This window comes from Alexandromys fortis, unplaced genomic scaffold (genome assembly GCF_014885135.2).
Source record: "Alexandromys fortis isolate MF-2015 unplaced genomic scaffold, M_Fortis_MF-2015_v1.1 scaffold_112, whole genome shotgun sequence".
Classification (NCBI taxonomy): Eukaryota; Metazoa; Chordata; class Mammalia; order Rodentia; family Cricetidae; genus Alexandromys; species Alexandromys fortis.
Genome location: NW_026068013.1, coordinates 1,018,283 through 1,033,550, shown reverse-complemented (window position 1 = coordinate 1,033,550; position 15,268 = coordinate 1,018,283). Strand labels below are relative to the sequence as shown.

At 40.2% G+C, this 15,268-nt stretch overlaps 1 protein-coding gene across 2 annotated transcripts in view; it reads right to left on the bottom strand.

Moving 5' to 3' along the window:
* Trpc6 (transient receptor potential cation channel subfamily C member 6) overlaps positions 1-15,268 on the bottom strand; it is a 122,619-nt gene that overhangs the window by 19,729 nt on the left and 87,622 nt on the right. For both annotated transcript variants that reach the window (XM_050162221.1, XM_050162223.1), the window contains 2 exons: positions 7,781-7,997; positions 1,934-2,167 (listed from right to left, as the gene is read on the bottom strand). In XM_050162221.1, coding sequence (XP_050018178.1) covers positions 1,934-2,167; positions 7,781-7,997 — 451 coding nt within the window. The remainder of the gene's footprint in view (positions 1-1,933; positions 2,168-7,780; positions 7,998-15,268) is intronic.

The window sequence follows — 15,268 nt, the reverse complement described above, 5'->3', positions numbered from 1 at the left end:
AGAGTGGAATTAGGAAAAGATAACACAAAACTTATGAGTATGGTTTCTTTTATAGTATTTTGAGTATTACCTATAAATAGATATCTTTGAGTATACTTTGAAACTCTTAAACACTTAGGATTGAAATAAATACAAAAGTAGATAATGAGGAGACTTTAGTGATATAGACAGTAAGCGTACAAAGATGCCAGTTGAATATTAATAAATATAGTTCCCTAAGTCAAATTCTTATGGGTGGGATGATTTTCTTGGACAAATATTGAAACGTATTTCCTTTCATTAGTCATTTTTCCCCTGGGGAAATAAGTAGCTCACCCTGGTTTGTTAATCTGAAATGGTAACCATATTTACTTCGATCAAGGGGTTGGCATCGCCTTCTTTCTTTGGGACTTCTCCTGTCCCCACAGAGGCATCCCTCAAGACCCACCACTTACAGCCACCACAATGCCATCCCTCTCTACTCCAAATTCATTTGTTTGCTTTATCTCTCAACTCTTTCAGTGTTTGAGACACTGAAAAAATTCTTCAAAAAAAAGACTTCAAAAATTCTTTTACTTTGACACAGTTCATATGTCTTAAAAGTAAAAACTTTCAAATATAAACTTTTAAAAGTCATGTTCAATGTCACATATGTTGACATGTCATGCTGATTAAATTAATATAATTAACATATTGATCACTTCACATACTGTTTTTTTGTGGTAAGAACATTTAAAAGTTACTGTCTCAGAAATTTTCCATGTATGGTACATTGTGGTTAACTACAGCCACCATATTGTATGTCAGAACACCAGCATTCATGGCTTGTATCTAACTACAGCACTTCCTCCTCTTTGACACACATGTCTCCATTCCTGCTGACCACCATCATGCTCTACTCCTATGAGACATGTGTAAGAGAGATCATGAGATTTTTTTTCCATGCCAGTCTTGTTTCATGTAGCATGATGTTCATCATGGTTTTGCAACAATCACCTCCTTTCTTGTTTAAGGTCAAGTATCGTTCCATTATGCGTAGATAGACATCTCTCTATTTTAACATTTCACAGTTGTTGAAAATGTTCAATAAACAAGTATCTGATGAACTCCTGCCATCAAGCATCCTGTCAAATGCTCAGACAAAGTCTACATGAAGAAGCCATATTTGATCCACTGTCACTACTCAGAGCTGCTCTTACAGAAACACCACTAATGGAGCTTATTCAGGTCTGTGCATTAGGCAAGCACACACATGAGTTTTAAAAGTGAACGAATCAACAGGTTACTGAAGTAGATGGGGGTGCACAATATGATATCTGCTTTCTTACACCACCAGACAGAAGTGCAAACAAAATAGGAGATTTTACTGGAGACGTTGCAAGAAAGGGAATTCTTTCATGATATGGAAGGCACGGTGGCTAGAGTACAGACATCCTATACTGGCATTTCTCTGGATCACTGTCTCATGTGACCCCTCTTATTAGAGAGAGAAAACTGGAGAAAAGGCTCAGCATTTAAGAGTTCTTGGTGCTCTTGAGATTTTCCCAGCACCCAGGTTGAATTGCTCATAATTACCTGTAGCTCCAGCTTCAATGACCCTAACAACTTCTTGACTCTTTGGGCACTCAGTCTTATGTGGGAAACACAGAAAAAAACTCATTTAAAAAAGAAAACAGAAAAATATACAATTATAAGGTATGATACAGGAATTCTCAGTGGATTTGGTAACTATCCGGTTGTTCCAAGAAGTAATGGTAGATGGTTCTTGTGGTTAATAAAGGATTCCAAGCAGAAGATAAACCAAATGCAGAGGCAAAAAGCACAGTTCTTCAGATAATGATGTCATCTTCAAATACAGATGCCATCAATAAACTGGAAAAAATGACTACTACTTATTTCTCCTTCACAAGACAAGACTTTATCTTCAGTAGTTTACACAGTAACATACACTCACCCAGATTGTAGTACTTGACATTGTCTCCCAGTGGAACTGTTGTCAAGTCCTTCAAAGTGTCATTTGCATCAATGATGCTCTGAGCTTTGGATGCATGCCAGAATGCCATAAATCTTGCAATGAATGATGCTGCAAAGATTGCAAGCATCCCAAAATCGAGCATATTCCATAACTCAAATAAGTACTCTTTAGGGCCTTGAGTCCAGATCTCTTTACATTCAGCCCATATCATGCCTGCGTGAGTAAAGGATTAACATATCAGCTCGATTTCCTGCTTTAGCTCTTCCGTGAAGAAAAACAAATGGAAAGATCTCACCTGATAGTCCCAACTCCGTAAATAATTCCCTTACCTTCCTCTCCAGCCACCATCTCCCCACCCTCAGAAACCCAGTCCAACAATATTACCAAAGAACCTGAAAGCACTCAAGCAAAACTGATCAAGAATCTCAAACAAAACACACCACAGTGATCTTTTATTTCTAGTCATGGAAAAATAATTAATATGTTCACTGTAATATCCCAAATACAAGATACCCACACACTCCCAATGGAAGAGTTCACATTTTCACAATGGAATTATGCAGACATTTGTTATGATATCTTGTAAGTTATTATACAGATCATGGGAACTACCTGCCGGCATCTAACTACAGAACCTTTCTTATTTTTTTCTTTCATTTTTTTTTGTTTTTAGTTTTTTGAGACAGGATTTCTCTGTGTAACAGCCCTAGATGTCCTGGAACTAGCTCTTGTAGAGCAGGCTGTCCTCAAACCCATAGAGATCTGTTTGTCTCTGCCTCCCGATTGCTGGGATTATAGGCGTGTGCCATCACTGTCTGGCAAACTACAGAACCTTTCTTGACCATTAACATTGGTACTGTCTTCTGAAAACCACTCACAAGAAAATGTTCTTTAATAAAAGATCATACTTTTAGGGTAAATATTGTATGTTAATTCTTTCCACATGTATCTTGAGAAACCAGAACACATACCATAAGGTTAAATTAAAAGGTTTAAATGGAATGCAGTCTGTGAACAAATTTAAAATGAGCATCTTGAAAGACTAGAGGAAATTACAGTAGCTAATTGTATCACTGCACTAACAGTGGCTGACTTTTTTGATGAAATTATTAATAATATTTCATGTTTTTCTGAAACCTTACTGCAGCATTTAGGAGCATTGGTTGTGAGATTTTTCTGCAATAATTGGCTGCAGAGTCTTCGGCAAAGTGTTTAAACTTTTTAGAATGTAGTTTGCAAAATGAGAATGTAACATGTGCCTACTTTACAAGACTGCAATGTACAAATAAAGTAATATGTGTAAAATGTAGTGTGCTGTGCTGGCGTTCGTGAAGAAACAATGGCCAGAACTCTGAGCACTTGCTCCTTTGATTTATCCATAATATCCACATGTACTCTTTCTTAACTTTAAAGCTATTGCTTGATTAAAAAGAAACTAAAATGGTGTCCTTTCTGAAACCCATCTCTTCCTGGAGCCCCATGTGGAAATACAATTCACGCACTGATTCAAGTCTTCACTCATAAAGAACTTTCTACGCTGACTTAGAAGCAAGCTTCTCCCCTAACCTCCAGCACCCCCTGCCTCAGTTCCCACATCCACCTCCCATCTATCACAGAGCATGTTGGTCCAGCTGCTGAGGAACACTGGCAGATGAAGAAAATGCCACGGTCTTTGCTATTCAAGAACCATTGTATGCTTCTCTCTGCACAGCACAGAGAATGTGGTCTTATGGCAGACAATTTCATTACTCTCATTAGGTAATTTTAGGTTAGCAGGCATTGGTATGGGCTCATATAAATTTATAAGAGGAAATAGTGCAAGACTCACATTCGCACAAAAAGCAATGAACAAGGTGGAACATCTATGTTCTTGGTGTGGTCCCCAGGTTTTCCCAACCTTACCAAAGACTACAATGGTTCAGAGGAATACACAGACCAAGGGGACATTGGACATCACACTGTCCAGTAGTTTTCAAAGCTTTCCTTTTCGACTCGTACCTTTGCCTCATCTTTTTTTATGGTATAAGTGGTAGCTTGCTGCAGCTGCCAAACTACAGCTACCACTCAGAGTTATTCAGCCTGAAGGAAGTGGGATTGTCTAGTTGCCTCTCCGCTGCCCCCACCTCTGGGTTGTTGCTTAAGGACCTTTGAAATTGCCTACATTAAGTCTGATTTCTCCCCCCATACAGAGAGCTCCCCACCGGGGCCACACTGCTTAAACAGCACGGGATTGCAGTCTTACTACTTCTGAGGGAGGCTTGCTCTGCTGCCAGATTGTGAGGACACTCTCTTCAAAGAGAATGTGCTCACTCTATTTCTGTACTCTGGAGCAGTGGAGACTGTATCCACTCTTTCTGCATTTGAATTTCTCTAAAGAGCAACCCACTTGTGTGCTCACTGAGTTTGTTCTTCTCCAGCAGAGCTTTGCTTACCCATGAAACTAAGGCAGCTTGAGTGTCAATGTGCCCTGCTTTCCCCTTCTTCCAGGCATATTTCATCTTTTTCTCTACATGGCCACCCCCACCAATGGAATAAGCTTAAAGTTACAATATTGAACCCCCTTCTTTCCATTATCTTCAGTAATGAAAACAAACTCCCCCAAATCCTCTGAGGACCACTCTGTGGAGTCAGTCTCTCTACAGTGGCTACGACAGACAGGTAAGCACCCTCGTTTGTTAATCTTGCAGCCAAGGTTTCTGCAGCAGAGCAATGACAGCCCTGACTTTGTCTTAGCCTGTTCCAGTCAACCCAGGATTGCTTTGTGCTTTCTCAGCAGATCACTGAGGGTCACAAAGGACAAGTGATTCCTGGACTTCCGAACATGATGCGTTCTCCAGCACAGCTTTGCCCTGTGTTCCTGCTAGACCTTTCACCGAATCCTGCCTTGTCACAGTCTCTTGCAACTCCACTTCTACTTCAGCTTTCCAAATTTTCATCAAATGAAAATCACAGATTTGCTTCTTGCTAAAAATAACAAAACAAAAAACCACGAGTCTTTCCCAGCAATACTGTAACACACCTGGCCTGTGACCGACATAACCTACTTCTCATTAATATTTCCAGAAGCCTCTGTGACTTCCTTGCAAGTCAAAAACACAAGAAAATAAATAGCAGTGCCAGAAACTGAGCCAGGAACCTCACATATTTTGCACGTACATAACTAAATCTTTTGATTTGCTTTTGTTCTCTCTTCAAATAAACATTGTAGGACAATTTCTGAAGTAAAACACAAAGGTTAGGAGGGCAGTTTTTCCATGGAAAATGTTGTTTTCTTCATAGCATTAAAGGTTAATTTAATATTCTCAGCTTTTGTTTCTCATTGAAAAATACCTAAGTCTATACTAAAAATTAAATTATATGAAGAATGAATTTTGATAAAGAATGAAATGAGCATTCATTATCTCTAATACTATCAATAAAATTTATTTTCTTTTCAAAACTATGTCTTGTATCTAAAGAGATATCTCTTGTCTAATAGAGAATGCTTACTGTATATAAAAACAGATAATATTTAGCAAAAAGTTTAATAATCATCATAATTATTTGAGACTCTTTGAGACTGTCCTATGCTCAATTTCCTGTATTATACATTTTACTTATATTAATATAATAAAAAAAACCCTCATAGCTCTGAGTATAATAAGATAGAGGCTATGAAATAATATTTACTCTTAAGTCATAAAATAGAGAGAAAAAATCTCTTCCAGTTTTGTCAATTAATCTAAAAAAGAAAGAGTTAAAGAAAAGTCAAGTCCTATCATGTGTCCAAGGTCACCATTATTTTAGTAAAACCAAGAGGAAACTATGTTTTCCCTTGAAACTTGTCAATAAAATGAGTAGTTTAAAAGTTTTGAATAATTCAGGAGCTGTTAAATTACTTCAAAGAGTTAAAAATAATCATACCAGAGCCAGGCAGTGGTGGTGCATGCCTTTAATCCCAGCACTCAGGAGGCAAAGGCAGGTGGATCTCTGTGAGTTCAAGGCCAACCTGGTCTACAAGAGGTAGTTACAGGACTCCAAAGCTACAGAGAAACCCTGCCTCAAAAAATAAAAACAAAAAATAATCATACCATAATTGTTATATTACTTCCTAATATTTCAATTGATCATCCCTTGGACTGAAGAGGCCTAGAAGACATGGATGAATTGGCAGCAGGTATTTCCCCGCGTGACTAAGATGGACAGCTGATGAAGTGCACCTTCTGGACTATGGGAGATTCTGTAGGAAGAGTCTTTGAGTCTTCTTAGACTCTACACAGTTCCCCTGAGGGAATTTCATGCAGTCAAGGCCTTAAGAGTCACATGAGAATGAAGAATTTCTGGAACTTTGTCTATATCCAGGCTTATTCCAGGAGTCATTCTTCCTATGACTCAGTTGACATTTATCCCTGGAAATGCTAGGACACTTCAGAGTTAACCATAAATATAATGAAAAGTTTTTTTTAAGCTCCCCATCCTAATCAGGAACATCTCTATCCTCCCCCCATCTAATCCACAATCCTCCTTGTAGACACACAACTTTACCATGATATTCACAGGATAACCTCTAAGCCACTCCCAGGTCCTCTCCGCACATGCTCAACTCAGGTGGCTCTTGCCATTGTTCAGTGCAGTTGGGCTCAGCCTCTGGGCTCACCCCTCCTTCAAGTCTCCCACTACCTCAAAACCACCGAAACTTTTCTGAAATGTGCTCTGACCCATCACCAGGCACTGGAAATCACCCTCTGACCATTTAACCATCCACCTCTATCCCCCGCATCCATGAAGTCTCCAGACACCAGCGAAAACAAGCTCAGAATGGTTCAAGAGGTCCACTCTTGTTATAGTTCCACACCTCAGCACCTAATGCTCCCATGCCTCTGAGTCCTTATCCCCCAAATGCTCAGTCTGGGAAACAGGTCTTCATCCTCAACGCCTAGTTAGAGGAGCCTTCGGTATTTAAGGGAGGACTCTGCTGCTTATTCTGCATCCCACCTCACTAGTATTTCAATGTCCAATCTGCACTTCTGTAGCATCTTAACAATTCCTCAACCATAGCATTTTTTCATGAATGATATTTAACTACTGACTTTTATTTATTACCCAGATTACATCCTTGAATGGGAAGAATGCATCCCACTAAACTTAGTATCCTCAACAGCTCAAGAGCTGTTGAATGTGTTTGCTCATAAATATCCAAGTGAGACATTTTTCTTACATGCTTTCTATTTAGTGGCAATCCTCAGATGAAAGCAGGTTCTAAGGACAAATCAAATCTTGTCATGCTTCCAACTGACTTCCTCACCTTTCACAAGTCACCTGAGGAAGTGATCTACCTACTCTTCACATACTTCAATAAGAAAGATGCTATTATATGTAGCAGATTGGAAATCTGAGGTACAGAAAGACTGTGTGGCCTGATGTAAGTCAAGGGCTTTGAACAACTCCCTGTACATAACACATTTTCAGTCCAAATGAGTGGCTACTAGTTTTAATTTCGCTTAATCCCAACATAAAATGACAAGGTTGCTTTCAAGTTTGAACTCAAAGCTATCCAAACTGCACATAGGATGTTTTGCTTATTGGTGGTGGGTTTGGTTAATAGTGGCGTGCTGATTTTCTTCCTTTTGGGGGGAGAGAACGCAATTATCACAGGGCATATAAAAAGAATGACGTTAGTAATAAGAGTACCATAGCAACTGTGTAAGATCACAAATAAAGTCACGGTGCATGGAACTCTGTTTCCTGCTGCATACATTTGTATAACTGATTGTGTGGACGAATCAGCATGATTCAGTCTGATTGCTAAGGCTGCAAAAAGGAACAAGACAGAAAATCAGTTTTTACCTATTACCCAGGATATAATGAGCATCTCCATCCATGAGAAGCAGGATGTTTTCATCCTGAACAGCTGTCTTGCATTATCTGTGCTGGTTTCATTAGGGAGGAGCTTGGTGCCTTCAAATCTGTCAGCTGCATTCATGACAAGCAGCCCCAGGAAAATGGTGAAGGAAGCTGCGTGTGCTACAAACTTCATGAATGGTCCACGCATTATCTTCCCCATCTGCCAAAACACACATCAACAGAAAAAAATCTTAATCTCTGTCTCTCTCTCTCTCTCTGACACACACATATACAAACACACACACACAAATACACAAGTATCTGCTTATTTTAATGTTCTCCTGAAATAGCCATATGTATTTTTATGATTAGTAACAGAAAATCATTTTTAGGCTGTTGTAAAATTTTGTCCATGTTCTTTTGCTTGCTGAAGTTTCTAATAATTGAAAGCTAACTTCTCTATTAGGAATATCTAAATTCTTTTGCTGGAGAGATATCCCAATTAAGAGTGCTTACTGCTCTTCCAAAGGACCCAAATCCATATCCCAACACCCTCATGGGGTAGCTCACAACCACCAGTAACTACATTCCCAAGTGATCTGATGCCCTCTTCTGGTCTTCTTCAGACACTCACACCTATATGGCAGGTCCACAAATGCACACAGATTCATAAATGAAACAAATCTTTTAGGAAAAAAAACATTTAAAATCTTAAGGTGTTGTTATTGCTGGTTCAGATGCAGAAGACACTATCAGGACACTCATAGGGAGCAAACTCATTCAGTGAGCCTAAAGCATGAAAGAAAGAACAATGAAAACATTCAACAATTCTGTATTCTAATGTTTAAAGAGACAGAGTACAGATAGTTATAGTTTAAAAGAAATAAAGGAAAATAAGCCCGGCTAGCTCAGTCAGTAGAGCATGAGACTCTTAATCTCAGGGTCGTGGGTTCATTCTCCACATTGGGCACCACTCTGTAGTGAGGAGCAGCAGGCTGCCTTCCCACTGCCTGGCTCCTGCATGGCTAACTTTACCCAAAATAGTTACATGGAAACTGTATTCTTTTAAACACTGTCTGGCCCATTAGTTCCAGCCTCTTATTGGCTAACTCTCACATCTTGATTAACCCATTTTTAATAATCTGTGTAGCCCCATGAGGTGTGGCTTACCAGGAAAGATCCTAACCTGCATCTGTGTCGGGTGGGAGAATCATGGCGACTGCCTGACTCGGCTTCTTTCTCCCAGCATTCTGTTCAGTCTACTCCACCTACCTAACTTTCTGTCCTATTAAAGGGCCAAGGCAGTCTCTTTATTTAGCCAATGAAATTGACACAAAACAAAAGACTCTCCCCCATCATTCCAAAGCACAGACCCTGAGTTTCATCTCCCGCGTGTATTACTAGCATATGTGCAGCTCTGGCTTTGGATGAGGGCTTGTGGACACTGTCATGGCATGAAAGTCATGGAGATCAGCATAGCATCTCCCCTGGAGGACTGTGCACACTGGAACCACCAGCTAAAATGGTACCAACTTTAAAGTTCAACATTTTGGGATCAGACTTCACCTTCATCATTTTGTTTGCTGGATGAAATGAGTACATTTCTTGCCATATGTGAAAACTGGATCCTTTCTATGAAACAGAGAGATGATAAGACTACATGGTTAGATTAATTTCTGTCTGAAATGTGGCCTGGACAGAGGGAGAATCTAGGCTATACCTCAAGGCTCTGGATATTCTCTAAAATGATAAATGAAACCACCCAAAATCAAAGGTAAGCATATATAATACATAATGAAACACCTGTAAAAATATGATGAAACCCACAGTTTTTACACAACAAATAAATTAAAAAGGTTGACTAACACCAATGATATGGACAAAATCTCAAGGAATCATATTGTTTTAATTTATTAGAAGTTATACTATACATACACAATATACAGGAAATTATGCCTATATGCCGCCTTATCTGACAATACTCTCCGAAGAACCACAGATTAAGAAAAACCTAAGTAATCAAGCATAAGAAACCACCTTTCGAATGCTTAGTCAAGGTAGTCCAAGCTATTCCCCACACAGTAAGGATTAGACATGAAGCCTTTGGTTGCCTCTCAGGGGCTAAGGGAGGTCTCTCCCATGGAACACAGTCCATACTTATGACACAGGACTTGATGACTCAAGCTGGATCTGTGGGGTAGCTTCCATGGTACCAGAAAATACTTCCCAAGCTGTCAAAGAAAGGAAGCAACTAAACAGTCTTACCAAACAGCAACATCTATGAACTATGACATCTACCAGCAAGACAAGACATCTGTACAGGTGCAGGAAGTGGCACTCACATGTTGGGGGCAGCCATCAGCTGTGCAGTCAGAATTAAGGTCCACACAAGAGCAGAGAAAGCAGGCCTGGCACTAGAAGCCTGCACAACTTTCCCTAGCTTTTCATGGGTCATAAAGTTAAGATAAGAACATTACCTCACTTTCTTAGATTATCATTATTCCTTACTAAGTTCTAAAATGTATCTAGCTACCATACCTCATGAAGGAACCCTTACCTGAGACCATCATAGGAAACCATTACTGTACACAACACAGAAACCAATAGATCTATCATGGGGAGCCCAGGCCTAAAAGGCACATCTACAACATAGCTCTTGCATTCTTGGCTCAGCGAACTTCATGGAAACAGGCTAAAATATTGTAAATGTCAGAACACCAGGAAGTCTGCTGGGAAACAGTGTTCCCTAGAAATGGTTACACAAATAAGAAAATAATGGCAATAGACAAAGAACTGTAGGCCAGTATTGACTGCTGGGAGAGGAGAATTAGCCTCTCTCAGGGATGACAACCCTTATTGGTTGTTCAAATGCACAACAGTCAATCCTGAAATCATACATACACCCACACACCACCACCACCAAACATATTTGTGCAATATGCATACATATATATGTATATAAATATATATAAGGGTATGAATCAAAGAAAAAGTGGCTACCAATGTCAGAGATGTGGGGTCAAGGCAGGGCTTCAGGCAGGGTGGTTGGAATTGGTGGGAGAGAAAAGGGGAATGGGGGAAATTAATGTATTAATATTTCAACTAAAACATATTTAAGAAAAGAAAAATTATGTGTTTAAAATAATTTAAAGGAAGTGCTTCCCTTTAAGCATTATATATCACAGTCTTCTAGGTTTTCATCTATCAGCAACTGAAAGAGAAGCAAGAACTTCATGAAGATATATATTCCTAAAATTTTATCTTTATTTTTGTGGATATATAAGAAAATTTAAAGCATTTTAAATAGAAGCATCAGTTTAGCCAAAGATACCTCTCACTATTAAATCAGCTCTATGGACCAGTAATAATGTTTAGTTCATTGCTAATGAGAAAGTTATACACTTTATTATCATGATTCTCAGGATAAAGAATAGCCGATAAAACAGATTCACCTAAAATGAGGAAAATTTTCCAGTGATGCTTTATTTAACCTGTGCTTGCCTTGGGGTTTATAAATTAAGGTTGGGAAACAGATGTGAGAAAGAATCATAACCAGAGAAGGAGAAACAGCAAAGGAAGTCAGAAAATTAAGATTCAGTTAAAATATGAGAAATGTGTGAGCCTGAAGCAAACCACAAAGGCTGGAGTCAGAGTCTGGAGCTGGGGAGGCAGCGAGCTATGTCCTTATTGTTCATAGAAAGGAATGCCATTCATTGCAGGAAGTTGTCACACTGCATGTCCACAAGCGAGAGCAAGGACAGTTCAGATACTGGGCCCCGACACTTGATGACATGGGAAACAGGAGTAAAGGCACAGCAGATTTTAGATACAGATGCAACTGGTGTTCAGAAGGGCATTAGCTAGAACACACACAGGCAAGACCCTCTAACTCTAAAGGAGCGAGAAAGTAGAAGACATTGAAAAATAGATGAGAACTCAGCAGTTACATATAAGCCACAATTCCTAAAAAGTGAAGTCCTAGATCTACCTACAACTATGGACAGATTTCTTAACATTCCTATGCTCAAGTTAAGTTTTCTTAGCTGTGGAATTGAAAGTCAGCATGGAAATTCACTCTTTTGAGGGCCTTTTGTTAGTATCGTGCTACAAAGTGCGCTTGGGGTATATTTTGTACTATCACTACTATAAGAGACCAGGGGAGTTTTAAATATTGAGTAATGGGGAACTTCGAAATCTTATACTATGGTATGAAGGGGAGCTGGAAAAAATAACTAAAATTCAATATGTAAGTATATGTAACTGTCAAACAAAAATTAAATTTAAGAAGAATTTGTCCTATAAAAATGGGAGGGGTGCCAACAAGAACTAAGCAGGTGTTTAGGTTCTTGTTGCTCAAACCTGACAATCTGAGCTCAATCCCTGGAATCTATATAAAGGTGAAAGGAAAGAACACATTTTACAAAGCTGCCCTCTGATCTCCCGACGTGTTCTATGATATACACACCCACACCCACACACACATGGCGGAGGGAGATAATAAATGTTTTTCAATTAATTGGGATGGGAATACAACTTCCTATAAGAAAACCTGCATTATAAATGTCATTTCTAACAAATCTATTTTGTTGACATCAATAATGTGTACTTTATATATATAGTCAAGTTTGGGTCTTATGTATAATAAGGGGAAAATTCCATGGGGGTGAATTTTACTCATGTGAGAAAATGCCATGTTTCCATTATCCCCTGACATCATCACTGTAAAAAGTCAGGAAACTTTTTTTGTGTAAGAAACCTTGCACCAGCATCCTAACACGTGTCAGGATGAGGTCCATCAGATGCTAAAATGCTGGCACTGTGCCTGGGTGCTAAGACAACATGCTGGAAATGCTGACACATGCTCTCTCCCTCGTAACAACTGCGTAAGAGTCCTACCTGTATCTAGGAAATGCACTGATGGCCTGGTGCGTTTACCCAGTGTAGAAGTAGGAATGGTGGGCTGCTTCCTGCCACCCAGCTAGCTTTACCCGAAACAATTACACTGAAACTGTATTCTTTTAAACACTGCCTAGCCCATTAGTTCCAGCCTCTTACTGGCTAATTCTCACATCTTGATTAACCCATTTCTAATAATCTGTGTAGCACCACGTGTCTTACCGGGAAGGATCTTATTCTGCGTCCATCTCGGAGAGGAGAGCTATGGTATCTGCCCAACGATGCTTTCTTTCTCCCAGCATTCAGTTCTGTTTAATCCACCTACCTAATTTTCTTTCCTATCAAAGGCCCAAGGCAGTTTCTTTATTAACCAATGAAAGTAACACATAGATGACCCTCCTCCATCAACCCAGCACATGAAATAGATGGCCAAGAAGACTGTTGTTATTCAGTAAGCCTCTCTGATTTGTGACTTACACAGAATTAGAAAGGTGACTTCAAAATATGAAGAAAATTTGCTTGCAATGCAGCCTCCGAACCTACATGCGTGCTAGCAGCATGGTAAGTCAGTGTTGCCCAGGCTCGGTGTAATGAGGAGGCCCAGCTACAGGGCACTCTCACTGGAGGATCACAGCACAAGGTCTGAATGGGTCAAGCCCTGTCTGAAACAGTTCACAGAGAATTCAAGACATAGCTTGATGGTAGAGTGCTTGCCTGAATTTAATATCCAGTCCTAAAAGAGGAAAATCCTTTTTGGTCTATTTGAACTTTTACCAGAAAAGCAAGGCCAAGTTTTCACCAAAGCCTGGAGAAATACTATGCTCTGAAAGCGTGTGACCACTACTTCATCCCTCCAGTGCCTTTCTCCACGACACAACTGTTCTTGTTTGTTTATTTGGTTAGTTGGTGGGTTTTTTGGTATTTCAAGACAGGGTTTCTCTGTAGCTTTTTGAAGCCTGTCCTGGAACTTGCTCTGTCAACCAGGCTGGTCTCAAACTCATGGAGATCCACCTGTCTCTGTCTCCCGAGTGCTGGGATTAAAGGCATGTGCTAGCATTGTCTGGTCAAATATTTGTATTCTTGTTCTCTGGTCATATAAGGTAATATATGTACAAAATATATCGCTCTGCTCAAATGCTATCTTAGGGAAAACAAAGGAATAAGGATTGAATTTTAGGAAGTCTTTGATAGATGGGCTTAATAAAACTAGGACTTTGTGCATAAAATTATGTGCATCTATATGCCTAGATAAAAAAAAGTAAATAACTTAAGAGAGTGATGTCTTATTTTACACATAAATAGTGACAGTATTTTGTTTCAGGTGAACTTTCTGGTTTTTTTCTTTCTGTTTCCCATTGGAAATAAGCATATTTTTAGAATTTTAAAAAGAGTAAAAGTCTTTGAAGTGCTTTTCCCTAAATAGGACATTTATAACACATTGTCACTTTCCAAGCCTCAGGTGTAATCCCAATAGAAAGGGAGCAAAGAGTGTTTGTGCAGGAGATGGTGGATTACTGCAGCCAGATGGTGGATTACTGCAGCCAGATGGTGGGTTACTGCAGCCAGATGGTGGATTACTGCAGCCAGATGGTGGATTACTGCAGCCAGATGGTGGGTTACTGCAGCCAGATGGTGGGTTACTGCAGCCAGATGGTGGATTACTGCAGCCAGATGGTGGATTACTGCAGCCAGATGGTGGATTACTCCAGCCAGATGGTGGATTACTCCAGCCAGATGGTGGGTTACTGCAGCCAGATAGTGGGTTACTGCAGCCAAATCATGTCTTCCAAACAAGACAGGGCTGTTGCACATGCAAGTTCAAAGTGACTGCGCAGCTTGTACAAGACCTGCATAAAACAAGGCAAACAAAACCTCTGGTTTGGGGTGACTGGAGCGGTGGCAGGAGAATGTCATGAAGTCCCATAGTAGCTGAAGAGCTGTTGGCAACTGACGGCTCCTGTGAGAGGGACAGTCCATTTCCTTCAGGAATGGAGGCACTGAGAGGCTGCCCATGCTCCAGGAGACAGCCTACACCCCTGTCCAGTAGACATATAATAGGGCCCTGGTCTCCCTTATTCCTGGGGTGCATTTGCGGGGACAGTTCATGATCAGCTAACTAAGCTTTCTGTGTGCTTCTGTGCTCTCCCTGCCCCACCTGGTGATTAGCTGCAGGGCATTGACTCCTTTGTTAATATGGTAATTTCCCACCTGCCTGGGCGGAGATCCTTGTGCAGCAGTTAGATACATAAGGATTTCCCCAAGTCTGAATAAATGGCATTCAGCTGATCTTCTTTCGAATGACCCTGGTCTCTGTGTGTGTTCTTTTCAATCTCCAGGCTCTTGCCCGACTCGCGTATCTGTATCGAGGGTGTAACACAAAATCGGGTGTTACAACATACAACCTACACCTGTGTTCCTGTAGACAGACAACCTACACCTGTGCTCCAGTAGACAGCCTACACCCATGCTCCAATAGACAGCCTACACCTGTGCTCCAGTAGACAGCCTACACCCGTGCTCCAGTAGACAGCCTACACCCGTGCTCCAGTAGACAGCCTACACCCGTGCTCCAGTAGACAGCCTACACCCGTGCTC